A 24,377-nucleotide genomic window follows, 5' to 3' on the forward strand; every position below is an offset into this window, starting at 1 on the left:
AATGTCCAAACTGATAAAATAGAATCTGGATCGTTTTTCCCTTTTTATGCATATACGTGGTCAGGGACGCTGCAGATCAGACCCGCGCACAGGGGCAGGTGGCGGGGGTGAGCTGTTGGCGTGTCTACATTCATAAAATATAATGTGAACTGTGTAAAAAAAAAAAGTCCAGAACTGCATATTTTTGGTCACTTCATATACCAGAAAAGATGAATAAAAAATTATCAAAAAGTCGCATCAAAACAAAAAAAAGGTTCCAATAAATACAACAGATCACAGTGCAAAAAATGATCCTCATACATTACGGAAAAATAAAAAGTGCACTGAGTAGAAACAAAACCCTCTAATAGTTTAAGAAAATAAGGGTATTTATATAAAATATATATATATATATATACAACAATCCTCATATGGTTCTGTAGGTGTAAAATTAATGTAGTTATGGCTAATAGAGGGAGAGGAGGAATTTTTTATTTTTTTTATTCCTGCGTCTTAAAGGGTTAAAAGACCAGGGAGGGGATGAAGTGATGGAGAGGTTATAATTGGTCACCACAGGGCAACAATGGAGCTCATTCATAGCCAGGCTGCAGTATGAGGTCATGTGACTGCAATACAAAGGAGCCTTGGGGGGGCGGAGCTGAGAGTGATGATGACTTCCTTGCCCCTAGGCATGCTGGGTATGGTGGGAGAAGAAGCAGGAAGAGACCTACAGCAGGAGAACATGCAGTGCAGACTATTCAGAGCTGTAACATCTCTGGAGACCCCGGAACATGAGGAGCAGGTACATGGGAGATGTCACCCCCTATAATCTACAAGAACACAGCGCCCCCTACATGTACACTGCACACTCACCTCTACTACATGTACACTACACACTCACCTCTACTACATGTACACTACACACTCACCTCTACTACATGTACACTACACACTACTCACCTCTACTACATGTACACTACACACTACTCACCTCTACTACATGTACACTGCACACTACTCACCTCTACTACATGTACACTACACACTACTCACCTCTACTACATGTACACTACACACTACACACCTCTACTACATGTACACTACACACTACTCACCTCTACTACATGTACACTACACACTACTCACCTCTACTACATGTACACTGCACACTACTCACCTCTACTACATGTACACTACACACCTCTACTACATGTACACTACACACCTCTACTACATGTACACTACACACTCACCACTACTACATGTACACTACACACTCACCTCTACTACATGTACACTACTCACCTCTACTACATGTACACTACACACTACTCACCACTACTACATGTACACTACACACTACTCACCACTACTACATGTACACTACACACTCACCTCTACTACATGTACACTACTCACCTCTACTACATGTACACTACACACTACTCACCTCTACTACATGTACACTACACACTACTCACCTCTACTACATGTACACTACACACTACTCACCTCTACTACATGTACACTACACACTACTCACCTCTACTACATGTACACTGCACACTACTCACCTCTACTACATGTACACTGCACACTACTCACCTCTACTACATGTACACTGCACACTACTCACCTCTACTACATGTACACTGCACACCTCTACTACATGTACACTGCACACCTCTACTACATGTACACTACACACTACTCACCTCTACTACATGTACACTACACACTACTCACCTCTACTACATGTACACTACACACTACTCACCTCTACTACATGTACACTGCACACTACACACCTCTACTACATGTACACTGCACACTACTCACCTCTACTACATGTACACTGCACACTACTCACCTCTACTACATGTACACTACTCACCTCTACTACATGTACACTACACACTACTCACCTCTACATGTACACTACACACCTCTACTACATGTACACTACATACTACTCACCTCTACTACATGTACACTACACACTACTCACCTCTACTACATGTACACTACACACTACTCACCTCTACTACATGTACACTACACACTACTCACCTCTACTACATGTACACTACACACTACTCACCTCTACTACATGTACACTACACACCTCTACTACATGTACACTACACACCTCTACTACATGTACACTAGACACTACTCACCTCTACTACATGTACACTGCACACTACTCACCTCTACTACACGTACACTACACACTACTCACCTCTACTACATGTACACTGCACACTACACACCTCTACTACATGTACACTACACACTCACCTCTACTACATGTACACTACACACCTCTACTACATGTACACTACACACTACTCACCTCTACTACATGTACACTACTCACCTCTACTACATGTACACTACACACTACTCACCTCTACTACATGTACACTGCACACTACTCACCTCTACTACATGTACACTACACCCTACTCACCTCTACTACATGTACACTGCACACTACTCACCTCTACTACATGTACACTACTCACCACTACTACATGTACACTGCACACTACTCACCACTACTACATGTACACTGCACACTACTCACCTCTACTACATGTACACTGCACACTACTCACCTCTACTACATGTACACTGCACACTACTCACCTCTACTACATGTACACTGCACACTACTCACCTCTACTACATGTACACTACACACCTCTACTACATGTATACTACACACTACTCACCTCTACTACATGTACACTGCACACTACTCACCTCTACTACATGTACACTGCACACTACTCACCTCTACTACATGTACACTACACACTACTCACCTCTACTACATGTACACCGCACACTACTCACCTCTACTACATGTATACTACACACTACTCACCTCTACTACATGTACACCGCACGCTACTCACCTCTACTACATGTACACTGCACGCTACTCACCTCTACTACATGTACACCGCACGCTACTCACCTCTACTACATGTACACTGCACGCTACTCACCTCTACTACATGTACACTGCACGCTACTCACCTCTACTACATGTACACTGCACGCTACTCACCTCTACTACATGTACACTGCACGCTACTCACCTCTACTACATGTACACTGCACGCTACTCACCTCTACTACATGTACACTGCACGCTACTCACCTCTACTACACGTACACTGCACGCTACTCACCTCTACTACACGTACACTGCACGCTACTCACCTCTACTACACGTACACTGCACGCTACTCACCTCTACTACACGTACACTGCACGCTACTCACCTCTACTACACGTACACTGCACGCTACTCACCTCTACTACACGTACACTGCACGCTACTCACCTCTACTACACGTACACTGCACGCTACTCACCTCTACTACACGTACACTGCACGCTACTCACCTCTACTACACGTACACTGCACGCTACTCACCTCTACTACACGTACACTGCACGCTACTCACCTCTACTACACGTACACTGCACGCTACTCACCTCTACTACACGTACACTGCACGCTACTCACCTCTACTACACGTACACTGCACGCTACTCACCTCTACTACACGTACACTGCACGCTACTCACCTCTACTACACGTACACTGCACGCTACTCACCTCTACTACACGTACACTGCACGCTACTCACCTCTACTACACGTACACTGCACGCTACTCACCTCTACTACACGTACACTGCACGCTACTCACCTCTACTACACGTACACTGCACGCTACTCACCTCTACTACACGTACACTGCACGCTACTCACCTCTACTACACGTACACTGCACGCTACTCACCTCTACTACACGTACACTGCACGCTACTCACCTCTACTACACGTACACTGCACGCTACTCACCTCTACTACACGTACACTGCACGCTACTCACCTCTACTACACGTACACTGCACGCTACTCACCTCTACTACACGTACACTGCACGCTACTCACCTCTACTACACGTACACTGCACGCTACTCACCTCTACTACACGTACACTGCACGCTACTCACCTCTACTACACGTACACTGCACGCTACTCACCTCTACTACACGTACACTGCACGCTACTCACCTCTACTACACGTACACTGCACGCTACTCACCTCTACTACACGTACACTGCACGCTACTCACCTCTACTACACGTACACTGCACGCTACTCACCTCTACTACACGTACACTGCACGCTACTCACCTCTACTACACGTACACTGCACGCTACTCACCTCTACTACACGTACACTGCACGCTACTCACCTCTACTACACGTACACTGCACGCTACTCACCTCTACTACACGTACACTGCACGCTACTCACCTCTACTACACGTACACTGCACGCTACTCACCTCTACTACACGTACACTGCACGCTACTCACCTCTACTACACGTACACTGCACGCTACTCACCTCTACTACACGTACACTGCACGCTACTCACCTCTACTACACGTACACTGCACGCTACTCACCTCTACTACACGTACACTGCACGCTACTCACCTCTACTACACGTACACTGCACGCTACTCACCTCTACTACACGTACACTGCACGCTACTCACCTCTACTACACGTACACTGCACGCTACTCACCTCTACTACACGTACACTGCACGCTACTCACCTCTACTACACGTACACTGCACGCTACTCACCTCTACTACACGTACACTGCACGCTACTCACCTCTACTACACGTACACTGCACGCTACTCACCTCTACTACACGTACACTGCACGCTACTCACCTCTACTACACGTACACTGCACGCTACTCACCTCTACTACACGTACACTGCACGCTACTCACCTCTACTACACGTACACTGCACGCTACTCACCTCTACTACACGTACACTGCACGCTACTCACCTCTACTACACGTACACTGCACGCTACTCACCTCTACTACACGTACACTGCACGCTACTCACCTCTACTACACGTACACTGCACGCTACTCACCTCTACTACACGTACACTGCACGCTACTCACCTCTACTACACGTACACTGCACGCTACTCACCTCTACTACACGTACACTGCACGCTACTCACCTCTACTACACGTACACTGCACGCTACTCACCTCTACTACACGTACACTGCACGCTACTCACCTCTACTACACGTACACTGCACGCTACTCACCTCTACTACACGTACACTGCACGCTACTCACCTCTACTACACGTACACTGCACGCTACTCACCTCTACTACACGTACACTGCACGCTACTCACCTCTACTACACGTACACTGCACGCTACTCACCTCTACTACACGTACACTGCACGCTACTCACCTCTACTACACGTACACTGCACGCTACTCACCTCTACTACACGTACACTGCACGCTACTCACCTCTACTACACGTACACTGCACGCTACTCACCTCTACTACACGTACACTGCACGCTACTCACCTCTACTACACGTACACTGCACGCTACTCACCTCTACTACACGTACACTGCACGCTACTCACCTCTACTACACGTACACTGCACGCTACTCACCTCTACTACACGTACACTGCACGCTACTCACCTCTACTACACGTACACTGCACGCTACTCACCTCTACTACACGTACACTGCACGCTACTCACCTCTACTACACGTACACTGCACGCTACTCACCTCTACTACACGTACACTGCACGCTACTCACCTCTACTACACGTACACTGCACGCTACTCACCTCTACTACACGTACACTGCACGCTACTCACCTCTACTACACGTACACTGCACGCTACTCACCTCTACTACACGTACACTGCACGCTACTCACCTCTACTACACGTACACTGCACGCTACTCACCTCTACTACACGTACACTGCACGCTACTCACCTCTACTACACGTACACTGCACGCTACTCACCTCTACTACACGTACACTGCACGCTACTCACCTCTACTACACGTACACTGCACGCTACTCACCTCTACTACACGTACACTGCACGCTACTCACCTCTACTACACGTACACTGCACGCTACTCACCTCTACTACACGTACACTGCACGCTACTCACCTCTACTACACGTACACTGCACGCTACTCACCTCTACTACACGTACACTGCACGCTACTCACCTCTACTACACGTACACTGCACGCTACTCACCTCTACTACACGTACACTGCACGCTACTCACCTCTACTACACGTACACTGCACGCTACTCACCTCTACTACACGTACACTGCACGCTACTCACCTCTACTACACGTACACTGCACGCTACTCACCTCTACTACACGTACACTGCACGCTACTCACCTCTACTACACGTACACTGCACGCTACTCACCTCTACTACACGTACACTGCACGCTACTCACCTCTACTACACGTACACTGCACGCTACTCACCTCTACTACACGTACACTGCACGCTACTCACCTCTACTACACGTACACTGCACGCTACTCACCTCTACTACACGCACACTGCACGCTACTCACCTCTACTACACGCACACTGCACGCTACTCACCTCTACTACACGCACACTGCACGCTACTCACCTCTACTACACGCACACTGCACGCTACTCACCTCTACTACACGCACACTGCACGCTACTCACCTCTACTACACGCACACTGCACGCTACTCACCTCTACTACACGCACACTGCACGCTACTCACCTCTACTACACGCACACTGCACGCTACTCACCTCTACTACACGCACACTGCACGCTACTCACCTCTACTACACGCACACTGCACGCTACTCACCTCTACTACACGCACACTGCACGCTACTCACCTCTACTACACGCACACTGCACGCTACTCACCTCTACTACACGCACACTGCACGCTACTCACCTCTACTACACGCACACTGCACGCTACTCACCTCTACTACACGCACACTGCACGCTACTCACCTCTACTACACGCACACTGCACGCTACTCACCTCTACTACACGCACACTGCACGCTACTCACCTCTACTACACGCACACTGCACGCTACTCACCTCTACTACACGCACACTGCACGCTACTCACCTCTACTACACGCACACTGCACGCTACTCACCTCTACTACACGCACACTGCACGCTACTCACCTCTACTACACGCACACTGCACGCTACTCACCTCTACTACACGCACACTGCACGCTACTCACCTCTACTACACGCACACTGCACGCTACTCACCTCTACTACACGCACACTGCACGCTACTCACCTCTACTACACGCACACTGCACGCTACTCACCTCTACTACACGCACACTGCACGCTACTCACCTCTACTACACGCACACTGCACGCTACTCACCTCTACTACACGCACACTGCACGCTACTCACCTCTACTACACGCACACTGCACGCTACTCACCTCTACTACACGCACACTGCACGCTACTCACCTCTACTACACGCACACTGCACGCTACTCACCTCTACTACACGCACACTGCACGCTACTCACCTCTACTACACGCACACTGCACGCTACTCACCTCTACTACACGCACACTGCACGCTACTCACCTCTACTACACGCACACTGCACGCTACTCACCTCTACTACACGCACACTGCACGCTACTCACCTCTACTACACGCACACTGCACGCTACTCACCTCTACTACACGCACACTGCACGCTACTCGCCTCTACTACACGCACACTGCACGCTACTCGCCTCTACTACACGCACACTGCACGCTACTCGCCTCTACTACACGCACACTGCACGCTACTCGCCTCTACTACACGCACACTGCACGCTACTCACCTCTACTACACGCACACTGCACGCTACTCAGCCTCTACTACACGCACACTGCACGCTACTCGACCTCTACTACACGCACACTGCACGCTACTCGCCTCTACTACACGCACACTGCACGCTACTCGCCTCTACTACACGCACACTGCACGCTACTCGCCTCTACTACACGCACACTGCACGCTACTCGCCTCTACTACACGCACACTGCACGCTACTCGCCTCTACTACACGCACACTGCACGCTACTCGCCTCTACTACACGCACACTGCACGCTACTCGCCTCTACTACACGCACACTGCACGCTACTCGCCTCTACTACACGCACACTGCACGCTACTCGCCTCTACTACACGCACACTGCACGCTACTCGCCTCTACTACACGCACACTGCACGCTACTCGCCTCTACTACACGCACACTGCACGCTACTCGCCTCTACTACACGCACACTGCACGCTACTCGCCTCTACTACACGCACACTGCACGCTACTCGCCTCTACTACACGCACACTGCACGCTACTCGCCTCTACTACACGCACACTGCACGCTACTCGCCTCTACTACACGCACACTGCACGCTACTCGCCTCTACTACACGCACACTGCACGCTACTCGCCTCTACTACACGCACACTGCACGCTACTCGCCTCTACTACACGCACACTGCACGCTACTCGCCTCTACTACACGCACACTGCACGCTACTCGCCTCTACTACACGCACACTGCACGCTACTCGCCTCTACTACACGCACACTGCACGCTACTCGCCTCTACTACACGCACACTGCACGCTACTCGCCTCTACTACACGCACACTGCACGCTACTCGCCTCTACTACACGCACACTGCACGCTACTCGCCTCTACTACACGCACACTGCACGCTACTCGCCTCTACTACACGCACACTGCACGCTACTCGCCTCTACTACACGCACACTGCACGCTACTCGCCTCTACTACACGCACACTGCACGCTACTCGCCTCTACTACACGCACACTGCACGCTACTCGCCTCTACTACACGCACACTGCACGCTACTCGCCTCTACTACACGCACACTGCACGCTACTCGCCTCTACTACACGCACACTGCACGCTACTCGCCTCTACTACACGCACACTGCACGCTACTCGCCTCTACTACACGCACACTGCACGCTACTCGCCTCTACTACACGCACACTGCACGCTACTCGCCTCTACTACACGCACACTGCACGCTACTCGCCTCTACTACACGCACACTGCACGCTACTCGCCTCTACTACACGCACACTGCACGCTACTCGCCTCTACTACACGCACACTGCACGCTACTCGCCTCTACTACACGCACACTGCACGCTACTCGCCTCTACTACACGCACACTGCACGCTACTCGCCTCTACTACACGCACACTGCACGCTACTCGCCTCTACTACACGCACACTGCACGCTACTCGCCTCTACTACACGCACACTGCACGCTACTCGCCTCTACTACACGCACACTGCACGCTACTCGCCTCTACTACACGCACACTGCACGCTACTCGCCTCTACTACACGCACACTGCACGCTACTCGCCTCTACTACACGCACACTGCACGCTACTCGCCTCTACTACACGCACACTGCACGCTACTCGCCTCTACTACACGCACACTGCACGCTACTCGCCTCTACTACACGCACACTGCACGCTACTCGCCTCTACTACACGCACACTGCACGCTACTCGCCTCTACTACACGCACACTGCACGCTACTCGCCTCTACTACACGCACACTGCACGCTACTCGCCTCTACTACACGCACACTGCACGCTACTCGCCTCTACTACACGCACACTGCACGCTACTCGCCTCTACTACACGCACACTGCACGCTACTCGCCTCTACTACACGCACACTGCACGCTACTCGCCTCTACTACACGCACACTGCACGCTACTCGCCTCTACTACACGCACACTGCACGCTACTCGCCTCTACTACACGCACACTGCACGCTACTCGCCTCTACTACACGCACACTGCACGCTACTCGCCTCTACTACACGCACACTGCACGCTACTCGCCTCTACTACACGCACACTGCACGCTACTCGCCTCTACTACACGCACACTGCACGCTACTCGCCTCTACTACACGCACACTGCACGCTACTCGCCTCTACTACACGCACACTGCACGCTACTCGCCTCTACTACACGCACACTGCACGCTACTCGCCTCTACTACACGCACACTGCACGCTACTCGCCTCTACTACACGCACACTGCACGCTACTCGCCTCTACTACACGCACACTGCACGCTACTCGCCTCTACTACACGCACACTGCACGCTACTCGCCTCTACTACACGCACACTGCACGCTACTCGCCTCTACTACACGCACACTGCACGCTACTCGCCTCTACTACACGCACACTGCACGCTACTCGCCTCTACTACACGCACACTGCACGCTACTCGCCTCTACTACACGCACACTGCACGCTACTCGCCTCTACTACACGCACACTGCACGCTACTCGCCTCTACTACACGCACACTGCACGCTACTCGCCTCTACTACACGCACACTGCACGCTACTCGCCTCTACTACACGCACACTGCACGCTACTCGCCTCTACTACACGCACACTGCACGCTACTCGCCTCTACTACACGCACACTGCACGCTACTCGCCTCTACTACACGCACACTGCACGCTACTCGCCTCTACTACACGCACACTGCACGCTACTCGCCTCTACTACACGCACACTGCACGCTACTCGCCTCTACTACACGCACACTGCACGCTACTCGCCTCTACTACACGCACACTGCACGCTACTCGCCTCTACTACACGCACACTGCACGCTACTCGCCTCTACTACACGCACACTGCACGCTACTCGCCTCTACTACACGCACACTGCACGCTACTCGCCTCTACTACACGCACACTGCACGCTACTCGCCTCTACTACACGCACACTGCACGCTACTCGCCTCTACTACACGCACACTGCACGCTACTCGCCTCTACTACACGCACACTGCACGCTACTCGCCTCTACTACACGCACACTGCACGCTACTCGCCTCTACTACACGCACACTGCACGCTACTCGCCTCTACTACACGCACACTGCACCTACGCTACTCGCCTCTACTACACGCACACTGCACGCTACTCGCCTCTACTACACGCACACTGCACGCTACTCGCCTCTACTACACGCACACTGCACGCTACTCGCCTCTACTACACGCACACTGCACGCTACTCGCCTCTACTACACGCACACTGCACGCTACTCGCCTCTACTACACGCACACTGCACGCTACTCGCCTCTACTACACGCACACTGCACGCTACTCGCCTCTACTACACGCACACTGCACGCTACTCGCCTCTACTACACGCACACTGCACGCTACTCGCCTCTACTACACGCACACTGCACGCTACTCGCCTCTACTACACGCACACTGCACGCTACTCGCCTCTACTACACGCACACTGCACGCTACTCGCCTCTACTACACGCACACTGCACGCTACTCGCCTCTACTACACGCACACTGCACGCTACTCGCCTCTACTACACGCACACTGCACGCTACTCGCCTCTACTACACGCGCACTGCACGCTACTCGCCTCTAGCTGACACGCGCACTGCACGCTACTCGCCTCTGCTGCACGCGCACTGCACGCTACTCGCCTCTGCTGCACGCGCACTGCACGCTACTCGCCTCTGCTGCACGCGCACTGCACGCTACTCGCCTCTGCTGCACGCGCACTGCACGCTACTCGCCTCTGCTGCACGCGCACTGCACGCTACTCGCCTCTGCTGCACGCGCACTGCACGCTACTCGCCTCTGCTGCACGCGCACTGCACGCTACTCGCCTCTGCTGCACGCGCACTGCACGCTACTCGCCTCTGCTGCACGCGCACTGCACGCTACTCGCCTCTGCTGCACCGCACTGCACGCTACTCGCCACGCGCACGCTACACGCCTCTGCTGCACGCGCACGCTACACGCCTCTGCTGCACGCTACACGCCTCTGCTGCACGCTGCACGCTACACGCCTCTGCTGCACGCTACACGCCTCTGCTGCACGCTACACGCCTCTGCTGCACGCGCACGCTACACGCCTCTGCTGCACGCGCACGCTACACGCCTCTGCTGCACGCGCACGCTACACGCCTCTGCTGCACGCGCACGCTACACGCCTCTGCTGCACGCGCACGCTACACGCCTCTGCTGCACGCGCACGCTACACGCCTCTGCTGCACGCGCACGCTACACGCCTCTGCTGCACGCGCACGCTACACGCCTCTGCTGCACGCGCACGCTACACGCCTCTGCTGCACGCGCACGCTACACGCCTCTGCTGCACGCGCACGCGCACACTACACGCCTCTGCTGCACGCGCACGCTACACGCCTCTGCTGCACGCGCACGCGCACACTACACGCCTCTGCTGCACGCGCACTGCGCACACTACACGCCTCTGCTGCACGCGCACGCGCACACTACACGCCTCTGCTGCACGCGCACGCGCACACTACACGCCTCTGCTGCACGCGCACACTACACGCCTCTGCTGCACGCGCACGCGCACACTACACGCCTCTGCTGCACGCGCACACTACACGCCTCTGCTGCACGCGCACACTACACGCCTCTGCTGCACGCGCACACTACACGCCTCTGCTGCACGCGCACGCGCACACTACACGCCTCTGCTGCACGCGCACACTACACGCCTCTGCTGCACGCGCACACTACACGCCTCTGCTGCACGCGCACGCGCCTCTGCTGCACGCGCACACGCCTCGCCTCACAATCTGTGGTGGACTTTCATGCAGAGACATTGCTATTGCTCGGTCTCCTTCCATTTGTCTCCCAATCTCTGTGTAACAAACAATAACACAATGAGACAATAAGGACGCGTTCACATCGGATCATACAAACACTGACATCTATCAAATCAAACAGGAGCCCCTGGTGGTTTAGGGGTCGGACTGGGGGCCCGCTATGTGATGGCAGGAAACGAATCTGTTGTCATGGCAACCTAAGGCCTTTACTAGACTTTTGTAACTAATCTACTGGTGCAGCCTGCCATAGACAGGCCGAGCTAATAGATCACTGATAGAATGGATCAGTCCAATACTATATTATTACATTCATCTGTAAGAACAATCAAATACTTTTAAAATTACCTTTTAACCCCTTCAGGACATAGGTATTTTTTTTTTTTTTTTACTTTCGTTTTTTCCACCTAATTTTCGGAATATCATAACACTTACCGTTTTCCACCTACATACCCTTATGAAGCTTGTTTTTTACACCACCAATTTCATTTTGTAATAACATCAATAATTCCCACACAAAATTCACTACAAAAAAAGCCATTTTGTTATTTTTGAGGGCTTCCAATATTACGCAGTACACTTGTCGGTAAAAATGACACCTTATCTACTGTAGGTCCATATGATAACAATGATACGAAATTTATATAGACTTTAATTTGTTTTACTTCTTGTTAAAAAATTTTGTACAAAAATTAGCATTTTTAAAAATGTTCCCGTATACGGGGCTGTGAGGGCTAATTTTTTTGCCGTGGTCTGTACTTTTTATTGGGACTACTTTTGTTTTGATGGGACTTTTTGATCGCCTTTTATGCATTTTTTTTTCTTTGTACTTTTTTTAGGGTATACAAAGTGACCAAAAATATGCACTTTTTGACTTTGGTATATTTTTTTACGTATACGCCATCGTCCGTGCGGTTTAATTATTATATTTTTATAGTACAGTACCACATATATATGTTTATTTTTGTTTACATATTTGTTTTATTTATTTATTTTTTTTATTATGGGAAAAGTGGGGTGGTTCAAACTTTTATTAGGGAAGGTGTCGATTGCTCCAGGCTTCTAAGGCCACCGATGAGACAGCAAGGAGGCAGGTAGAGGCCCTCCCACCGTCCTCTCAGCTGATTGAGACATCTCATTTTCACTGCGGTGGTCCCGCTTGGCTCTGCTGAGCTGCCGTTTTTTTTTTTTTTTTTGTTTGTTTTATATTTTAGACGCCGCGATCAACTTTGATTGCAGTTCCTAAGGGGTTAATGACATACCTCACTGCGATCAGTGATGTCTGGCATTAGCCACGGGTCCTGTCAGGCTCAGCTCCTGAGGCTGCATCATAGAAGGGGAGCGGGACAAGGGCGTACAGGTACGCCCTTCGCCCTAAAGTGTTTAAAAAAACTTTGACAAAAGTTTGGTTTTGCTAGAACTTGAATGTAGGGTGGTTTGGTTTGGCAGAGTCTGCTAAAATAACGTCAGCCACATGGCAGAAAGGAGAAGAAGAAACCCCTTTCAAACAGCTCATCCAGCCAATTAGGAGACAGTATAGAGGTAATGTACGAGCCACTATAAAAGCCTATGCACATAGCTTCAGCAGCCATTATAGAGATAGCAGGTGTTGGGTGATGATCTCTGTGAGGGACAGTGAGTATATAATAATTGTAGAGGCAGAGAGTGTTCTGTATCTGTTCTGTTAGGTGTGCCAGTTTTTTATTTATTTTTTTACTACTGGGCACCATCCATTACCCAATTAACTTTACCTGCTCAGAAGTCCATAGATACATCCTAGGTGACCTCGCAGTGTTATACAGGGCATTTAGGGCTCTTACAAATTGTTATAGATTATGTATTACGGAAGGGATGTCTTCTATATCATATAATGGACAGAAATCATGAATATGTGAAACTAAATAGTTAAGTTGCCTATATTGCATGCTGGTATCAGTATCTTCTATAATTCACAACCAGTGACCACGATTCTTCATGGCGGATGTTCTATCACATGTCATTTATACCCGATCCTCCATGGGGCCCCTCAGGTTTCTTATAAAGCCCATAATCCTTCTCCTCAGTGACCGACCAAGGATGGAGACGGACAGAGACCACATGTCTGGGAGGATATTAAACCTCATCCTTGAGATGATCTACTGGATCACTGGAGAGGTGAGAGGGTCACATGACCTCAGTTGTATCTCTATTAATAAAGCAGGGAAATGAGCAGAAAGGTGCGGGATTCTTCTTCTCTCTGTAGTGATCAGTGTCTCCCCATACACAGGATTACACAGTAGTGAAGAAGTCGTCTGGTGAGTGTGTGACACCCCGTGTGTCAGGAGACTGGAGCAGGAGTCAGAGCCCCGCCCCCGAGGAGCCTCCACCTCATTCACTGAAACATGAGCAGAAGATCCTAGAACTTACCTCCAGGATCACTGAGCTGCTGACTGGAGAGGTGAGCGCTGCTGGGAATGCTGGGACATTATACAATAACACCAAGGTATGAAGTGTCTGGAGGAGAATTGTATCATTGTCTGTGTCAGGTTCCTATAAGGTGTCAGGATGTCACTGTCTATTTCTCCATGGAGGAGTGGGAGTATTTATTAGGACACAAGGATCTGTACAAGGATCAGGTCATGATGGAGGATCACCAGTCCCTCACATCACCAGGTAAGAGGAGAGAGCAGGTTTGTGGATCTCCTAGATTCCCCCATCATCTGATCATCACATATAACAATGGATTCAGTCACTGTGTTTATTTCCTATAGATGGATCCAGTAGTATAAATCCCCCCGAGAGATGTCCCCGTCCTCTATATCCTCAGGATTGTAAAGAGGAAGAGGAGGATATCCCACTGGACCATCAGGTAGATGAAGCTGAGATATCTACAAATTCTCTATAGATTAATATAATTGTTGTGTAGGAAAATACCTGATCACTTCGTGACGCCAGGGCACCGTTAGCATATACACGTTCTGAGGTTGGAGACAGCTTCTCCTGGGCCAGACATTGGAGTAAAGGAACACACCGATGTCAGGTTACAGATAACTGTCTTTACTGAGCTGGGTGCAGATGGTATTACACGGACATTATGGTCCAGAGTGAGAGGATGCAGCGTAACCTCTTGGGAGCCCTGTTGCCTTGCTGGGACTTGTGGTGCTTTCACCCAATTAATTGATACTGACTTGAGAGAATAGATGATTGATCCTGGTAGCTAGGGTTCTGTCAAGGTCTTGTAGCCTCTTCTCCACCGTGCGGGTGATCCATGCAGAATGAGGGGATAAAGTAGATCTGATCTTCCGTTGGAGCTTCTCCTCACACCTTTACCACACTGGTGCTCTGCTCTCCACAGTGACTAACACTGAAATGGGGCAACTCCTCCCCCACTACTCTATATGGGCTAGAATTAGGGGGTTCCCAATGGCAGGAAGGGTCACATGGGGTTTACAATGCCCTCTGCTTAAAGGGGTATTCCGCCCCTAGACATCTTATCCCCTATCCAAAGGATAGGGGAGAAGATGTCAGATCGCCGCGGTGCCGCTGCTGGGGACCCCTGGGATCCCCACTGCGGCACCGTGCTATCATTACAGCACAGAGCGAGTTCGCTCTGTGCGTAATGACGGGCGATACGGGGGATGGAGCAGCGTTGCGTCATGGCTCCGTCCCTCGTGACATCACGGGCTGTCCCCTTAATGCAAGTCTATGGGAGGGGGCGTGATGACCGCCATGCCCCCTCCCATAGACTTGTATTGTAAGGGGCGGGCCGTGACGTAACTATGCTCCGGCCCCTGTACCGCCCATCATTACGTGCAGAGCGAACTCGCTCTGTGCTGTAATGATAGCCCGGTGCCGCAGCGGGGATCCCAGGGGTCCCCAGCAGCGGGACCGCGGCGATCTGACATTTTATCCCCTATCCTTTGGATAGGGGATAAGATGTCAAGGGGCGGAATACCCCTTTAAAGGCACAGTAACACATACATAAGAATAACAAAATAATTATAAAAAATATATATATTAACTCTGGGTAAAGTGCTGAAATGTAATTAATATCGCAATAAGTCCCTCAGTGGGCCCAATACCGGTGCTGCAGGTCTAACCGAGACAATCCGAAGCCACAGGACAGCCTGGGACACCACATAATCTCCTCCAGCAGTGCAGTATATCATCTATATGATCTATGGGGGAGATTTATCAAAACCTGTCCAGAGGAAAAGTTGACCAGTTGCCCATAGCAACCAATCAGATTGCTGCTTTCATTTTCAACAAGGCCTCTGCAAAATGAAAGAAGTGATCTGATTGGTTGCTATGGGCAACTCAGCAACTTTTCCTCTGGACAGGTTTTGATAAATCTCCCCCTATATGATCTGGTGTTGGTTGTGGATATAAATAGTTTCTGGGTCCATAAAAGATTGTGGTAAATGTCGTCCTCTGTGCACTTGGCAATAAAGATTCATCCTGGATAAATGTAAAGTTCTCCCCTGTAGATGATGGAGTAAATAACAGCACAATACACTAAAAATCTCCCTTAGCCGACAGTTTCTTATTCCCAGCATAGTCCTTTTAAAGGGGTACTCCGGCCATAAGACATCTTATCCCCTATCCAAAGGATAAAGGGAATAGGGGATAAGATGTCTGACTGCAACCAATAAGTATCGTGACGTCACAACTCCGCCCATGGTGACATTATGCCCCGCCCCCACTATGCAAGTCTATGGGAGGGGGCGTGACGCCCCCTCCCATAGACTTGCATAGCGGGGGCGTGACATCACACAGGGGCGGAGATGTGACGTCACGATACTCCGGCCCCTTGGTTGTCACACGGAGGATTCTGAGCTAGCAGCGTAACGTGCACCTCCCCGAGGTGGGTGCTGAATGCAAGATTGCGGGGGTCCCCAGCGGCAGGCCCCCCCTCAGTCAGACATCTTATTCCTTATCCTTTGGATAGGGGATAAGATGTCTTAGGGTCGGAGTACCCCTTTAAGACTTATTGCATTTGTACCTTCCGAATAGGGGACACTCCCAATAGTGATGTGGACACACCTGTGCTGAACACGTTCCCGATAGCGGACAACCAGGATTCTGTACCTGCCCTACCAGACCCTACCTTGTACACAGGGCCGCCACCGGGGGGTGGGGGGTTAGTGAGCCAATAAAACAGAAGGCCTCCTATCTCCTGCTTCTGTACATCCACCGGCCACATCATCGCCCCTGATGGCGCTGGGAGATTCTATGGTAATTACGCTCTGAAGTGAGAACATTGGGGGGAGATTGATCAAAACCTGTCCAGAGGAAAAATTGCTGAGTTGCACATAGCAACCAATCAGATCGCTTCTTTCATTTTGCAGAGGCCTTTTCAAAAGTGAAAGAAGAAATCTGATTGGTTGCTATGGGCATCTCGGCACCTTTTCCTCTGTACAGGTTTTGATAAATCTCCCCCGATATTCAGTCATTTAGAAAGATTTTTGAGCCTTATTTTCCAATAGCAGAGAGGTTACTATGGCTACAGAATACGGTCACTGAGATGGGGGAGATTTATCAAAACCTGTGTAGAGGATGAGTGGTGCAGTTGCCCATAGCAACCAATCAGATCGCTTCTTTCATTTCTCACAGGTCTCTTTAAAATGAAAGCAGTAATCTGGTTGTTATGGCCACTGCTCCGCTCTTCCTCTGCTCAGGTTTTGATAAATCTCCCCATATATATTATTGCAGCCTCATCTAGAATATACAGATCAGTTTTTGGGCCCCGGATTTGATGTGTAAAATATTCCATTAATATTCTATCCTGTCTGATCACCACATGAGAGGATCTTCCCTAGTTCATACCTTCTTCTTCTTCTTTTCTCCTCAGGTCCTTAATGTTGGATCCGTGCAGGAAAGTTCTGGAGGAACGAAGAGAGAACTGGAGGAACCCCGATCAGTGTCAGAGAATGGTGAGAGTATAAATCCACCCGAGAGGTGTCCCCGTCCTCTATATCCCCCGGACTGTAGAGAGGAAGAGGAGGATATCCCACTGGACCATCAGGTACACAAGGATCTGTACAAGGATCAGGTCATGATGGAGGATCACCAGTCCCTCACATCACCAGGTAAGAGGAGAGAGCAGGTTTGTGGATCTCCTAGATTCCCCCATCATCTGATCATCACATATAACAATGGATTCAGTCACTGTGTTTATTTCCTATAGATGGATCCAGTAGTATAAATCCCCCCAAGAGATGTCCCCGTCCTCTATATCCCCAGGATTGTAAAGAGGAAGAGGAGGATATCCCACTGGACCATCAGGTAGATGTTGGACATGATCTTTCTCTTCACAGAACATTAGTCCAGGACTTCAGCCTCATCTAGAATAGAACATTTTGGGCCCCAGGGTTGATGTCCCTGGTTCTTGTCTTTTTGGAGTTTCTGACCTTTTCCTGGACATATAATAAACTTCGGTTCCTTTCTGATTTTTTTCCTCAGGTCCTTAATGTTGGATCCGTGCAGGAAAGTTCTGGAGGAACGAGGAGAGAACTGGAGGAACCCCGATCAGTGTCAGAGAATGGTGAGAGTATAAATCCACCCGAGAGGTGTCCCCGTCCTCTATATCTCAAGGATTGTAAAGAGGAAGAGGAGGATATCCCACTGGACCATCAGGTACACAAGAATCTTTACAAGGTTGTCATGATGGAGAATCACCAGTCCCTTACATCACCAGCAGGTTTGTGGATCTCCTAGATTCCCCCATCATCTGATCATCACATATAACAATGGATTCAGTCACTGTGTTTATTTCCTATAGATGGATCCAGTAGTATAAATCCCCCAGAGAGGTGTCCCCGTCCTCTATGTCCCCCGGACTGTAAAGAGGAAGAGGAGGAAATCCCACTGGACCATCAGGTAGATGTGTGGTAGCCACGGGTGGTGTAGGGAAATACCTTCTTACTTCGTGACGCCAGGGCACAGTTATCCTATACACAGTCCAAGGTTGGAGACAGCTTCTCCTGGGCCAGACACGAGGAGTAAATTAACACCGACGTCAGGTTATGGATAATTGTCTTTACTGAGCTGGTGCAGATGTTAATACACTGACAGTATGGTGCAGAGTGGACCCAGTCCCTCAGGGGGCCCAACACCTGAGCCACAGGGGACAGCCTTTGGTGCTTAGACACCACAGATCTTGGATATTTCTGCTTCACAAAACATTAGTCCAGGACTTCAGCCTCATCTAGAATAGAACATTTTGGGCCCCAGGGTTGATGTCCCTGGTTCTTGTCTTCTTGGAGTTTCTGACCTTTTCCTGGACATATAATAAACTTCGGTTCCTTTCTGATTTTTTTTCCTCAGGTCCTTAATGTTGGATCCGTGCAGGAAAGTTCTGGGTTTCTCCAGTTCACTCCTCGTTCTTCTATATCGGTGTCAGAGAATGGTGAGAGCCTTTCATATACAACTTCCTCTAACAGTACAACTTCCTCTAACAGTGGTCTACAACCTGCGGACCTCCAGATGTTGCAAAACTACAACACCCAGCATGCCCAACGGCTGTCCGGGCATGCTGGGTGTTGTAGTTTTGCAACATCTGGAGGTCCGCAGGTTGTAGACCACTGTCCTATACTTTACATTGCACGGATCCCTCAGCATACGATGGTTTCAACAAACGATGGTCCATTTGGAACGGATTACCATCGTATGTTGAGGGACCACTGTACATCGCATCAGGGATCAAGTGTATGCCCTGTATTTCTTTCTCTGCTAAATTCTCGTCGTACTGACGGATTTGCCAACAGAACTCTGAATAGCGGAGTCCAATGACAATGTGAACGAGGCCTAATACAGCCATGTAGATAAGTCCATCGATGTCCCCATTAGTGACAGATGGGCCCCATCTATTGATCAGCAAGATTTCCGGCTCCCAGGTGTCTTTTCTACAGGTTAAGGAGCTGAGATTAGGAGCACTCTCTTAAAGGGAACACTCCTAATCTCAGCATGTTACCTGTATGAAAGACACCTGTCCACAGAAGAAATCAATTCCATTCCAAACTCCACATTTATGTCTGTAGAGGATTTGAGTGGCCTGGATGCTAGAAACCACCTTATATCTCCCCCCCCCCCCCCCCCCCCCCCCAATTTTAAAAACAGCACCCACAAAGAATTCACAACAGGATTTAGAAACTTTTGTTTGCCTTAATTATTGTCAAAAAACCCAGGGTCCTCTGGGTGCTGGTGGGTGGCAGGACAGATTCGGCAATTTCCAAAATATAGAAAACACTGCTAATCCTTCTTATCTAATGAGGTGTTTATTACCAAATAAAACCATGCAACGTGTTTTGGCCCATGTGCCAAGGACCTTCATCAGACATCAGACATGTACATACCTACCATCGGTATTCAAAAATCTATGTCCAACAACCACTTCCTGGGTCATGACCTCAGGAAGCTAATGGATCTACATCATATCGCCAGTAGGTAAATGTATGTCATGTCCCGTAAACGTTGCCGGAACAATATGGGGCTAGTGGGGCTTATTCTTGGTGATGATAGGTAAGGGGTTAAAAGTAGAGATGAGCGAACTTCGTTTCGTCACGAACTTCTCGGCTCAGCAGTTGATGCCCTTTCCTGCATAAATTAGTTCAGCTTTCCGGTGCTACGGTGGGCTGGAAAAGGTGGATACAGTCCTAGGAAAGAGTCTTTATTCACCTTTTCCAGCCCACGGGAGCACCGGAAAGCTGAACTAATTTATGCAGGATAAGTCATCAACTGCCGAGCCGAGAAGTTCGTGACGAATCGAATTTACTGTAAGTTCGCTCATCTCTAGTTAAAAGGTCTCCGTATTTACGTAGTTACATAGTTCGTAAGGTTAAAAAAAGACAAGAGTCCATCAAGTTCAACCTAGATATTCAATGACCTAGAGCAGAAGGCTTTCTTAGACTTAAAGGGGTACTCCACCCCTAGACATCTTATCCCCCTATCCAAAGGATAGGGGTCCCACTGCTAGGGACCCCCGCGATCTCAGCGCTGCACACAGCGTTCAGTTGGGGCGTTGCCATGGCATCACGGGCTTCTGCCCCGCATCGCCAGTCATCCGGCACGGAGCGAAGTTCAATCCTTGCACCGGGTGTCTGGGGTGCCGCAGCAGAGATCGCAGGGGTCCCCAGCAGCGGGACCGCCATGATCATACACCTTATTCCCTATCCTTTGGAAAGGGGCTGAGATGTCTAGGAGTGGAGTACCCCTTTAAAATGTAAAGAGGTAAAGGAGGTTGTGTGCAGAAGGTCTAATTCAGTTAAGAAACATATGGAGGAGCATTCAGCAGGAGGTGAAGAGGTTATCATCAATAGACAGGCAGGAGAAGAGTGTACAGAGGAATATAAGGGTCTTACTACACGGCTGGGACTCTCTCTATAAATGAGCACTGATCTTACAGATCGGCGCTTGTTTACTGGGCCTATTGCAAGGCTATCTAATGGGAGGACCACACGAACGATTCCCCCCCCCAATTACCCGGGAATATGTGTATTTCATTAATAAGGATTTCTAAGCAGAGCAAAATGAATCGCAGTAAACAAACGAGCATTTTCTGATCACTGGCCCCATTACACAAAGGGATGCTGGCCCCATTCAGCCCATAATTGCTGTGTATAATGGGGCCCTAACAGTGGGCCCTTGTGTAAAAGACAAAGGCAGCAAAGACTAAAAAAAAGAGTCATTGCCAAAACTAATAAAGGAAACACTAGACTATTCTTCAACATAAACAATGAGAAATGTAAAAGTGTACGTTTTGTCCCTTTCGGCAATGGTCTAGATTAGAGATGAGCGAATTTACAGTAAATTCGATTCGTCACGAACTTCTCGGCTCGGCAGTTGATGACTTTTCCTGCGTAAATTAGTTCAGCTTTCCGGTGCTCCGGTCGGCTGGAAAAGGTGGATACAGTCCTAGGAAAGAGTCTCCTAGGACTGTTTCCACCTTTTTCAGCCCACGGGAGCACCTGAATGCTGAACTAATTTATGCAGGATAAGTCATCAACTGTCGAGCCGAGAAGTTCGTGACGAATCAAATTTACTGTAAGTTCGCTCATCTCTAGTCTAGACCAGTGGTCTCCAACCTGCGGACCTCCAGATGTTGCAAAACTACAACTCCCAGCATGCCGGGACAGCTGTTGGCTGTCCGGGCATGCTGGGAGTTGTAGTTTTGCAACATCTGGAAATCCGCAGGTTGGAGACCACTGGTCTAGATGTAATGGTGGAGGAGGAGGAGGAGAAAAAGGCCAAATAAAAGAGGAAAATTGTGACATGATTGGGGATATTGCAAATTCTCAGAAATATAATGGACAAGACATAGAAAAGACATAAATGGACAAATTACTATTACCTCCTTAAATTGGTACTCCGCGAAACTAAACCCATAAGGCTGGAATTCCACTTGGTTTTGGTTTTTTTTTGGGGAGAAACGCCAAGAAAAATGCCAATTCTGCCGCATGGTGTTTTTTCGGCCATAAAACGCTGCAGCCAGATGTTGGGTGTAAATCAATGAGAAATGGCAAAATTCTTATTCCACTTGGCGTTTTTTACTTTAGCGTTTTTTTTTATCCTTTTTGGCGTTTTTTCACTCTTTTTTGGGGGCGTTTTTCAGATCGTTGTTAATCGCAGCATGTTGAGCCACTGGTGATTTTCTTTTTATTTTTTTATTTTGTCAAAGTCGTGGCGTTTTTCTCCCATTAGAAGGCTATGGGAGTGAAAAAACGCCAAGAAAAACGATATGTGGGTTTTAACTTTAGCGTTTTTTAAGTCTGTTTTCATTCTTTTTTTGGACTTTAGCGATCCAAAAAAGTGATGGAGATGCCTTTTTTTATTTTTTTTTATTTTTTTTTTTATAAAATTTCGTAGGGTACCATTGAAAAAAAAAAGGTACAGTAGGGAAGGAAAAAATAGTATCTAACGAAATGTATCTTTTTTTATAACAAAATTTTTATTACTTTTTAAACAGGGATCAATTTATGTGGGCGGTCGGGGACCTAAAAATGTAGCTGACAATAATAAAAATGGAGTGTGTGTGTGTTTCACTATTTTTTTTTTTTCTTTTTAAATTTTTTTTTTTTAATTTTTTTTTTTTTTTTTTAGGTAGTACTACTACTCCCAGCATGGAACACACAGCTCCCAGCATGGAGCAGAGTGTACTCCATGTTGGGAGTAGTAGTACCTGCAGTTAAGGAAAGATTACAGCGCGTATCACTCCTTACATCTGCTGCGATCATCCTGTCTATAGCAGAGATGCAGAGCGGCTCTATACATCGCTCGCATCTCTGCTCTGTACTCCGGCCACTCACTCATTCATATTTCCCTCAGAGAGTGGTGATTGGCTGCAACCATCCGGCCAATCCCCTCTCTGGGCGGAAAATATGAACGAGTGATGTTCTATTCACATCACTGGCCGGAGTACAGAGCAGTGATGCGAGCGCAGTATAGAGCCCCATCTCTGCTATATTATGGACGATCGCAGCGGGTGTCAGGACTGACACCCTGGGCAATATGTCTATTAGTACAGCTACTACTCCCATCATGGAACAGTCTGTTCCATGCTGGGAGTAGTAGTAATACCTAAAAAATAGAGGGGAAAAAAAAGGAAACACACACTTTATTAATAAATAATAACAATTTTGTTATATACATTTCGTTTAATAAAAACTTTTCCATCACTGCTGCATTTTTATTTATTTTTTTTGGTACCCAACAAA

General features: G+C 49.1%; 2 protein-coding genes across 4 annotated transcripts in view; both read left to right on the plus strand.

Annotated features, from left to right (window-relative positions):
• Positions 1–650: 650 nt before the first annotated feature.
• Positions 651–15,490, plus strand: LOC130357231 (gastrula zinc finger protein XlCGF53.1-like). Its single transcript, XM_056559837.1, has 3 exons — positions 651–781; positions 14,751–14,841; positions 14,954–15,490. The coding sequence occupies exons 1-3, from the start codon at positions 771–773 to the stop codon at positions 15,173–15,175; spliced, it is 324 nt and encodes a 107-aa protein (XP_056415812.1). The 5' UTR covers positions 651–770; the 3' UTR covers positions 15,176–15,490.
• A 3,376-nt stretch (positions 15,491–18,866) lies between these two features.
• The window catches only part of LOC130357211 (gastrula zinc finger protein XlCGF26.1-like), a 128,517-nt gene continuing 123,006 nt past the window's right edge, over positions 18,867–24,377 (plus strand). For 2 of the 3 annotated variants that reach the window (XM_056559813.1, XM_056559806.1), the window contains exon 1: positions 19,005–19,210. In XM_056559813.1, the coding sequence (XP_056415788.1) occupies positions 19,042–19,210 (169 nt within the window). In that variant the 5' untranslated portion in view covers positions 19,005–19,041. Of the gene's footprint in view, positions 18,952–19,004; positions 19,211–24,377 lie in introns of those variants that run through there. The other variant, XM_056559811.1, reaches the window with a different exon arrangement.

The sequence above is a fragment of the Hyla sarda genome, chromosome 2 (genome assembly GCF_029499605.1).
Source record: "Hyla sarda isolate aHylSar1 chromosome 2, aHylSar1.hap1, whole genome shotgun sequence".
NCBI lineage: Eukaryota > Metazoa > Chordata > Amphibia > Anura > Hylidae > Hyla > Hyla sarda.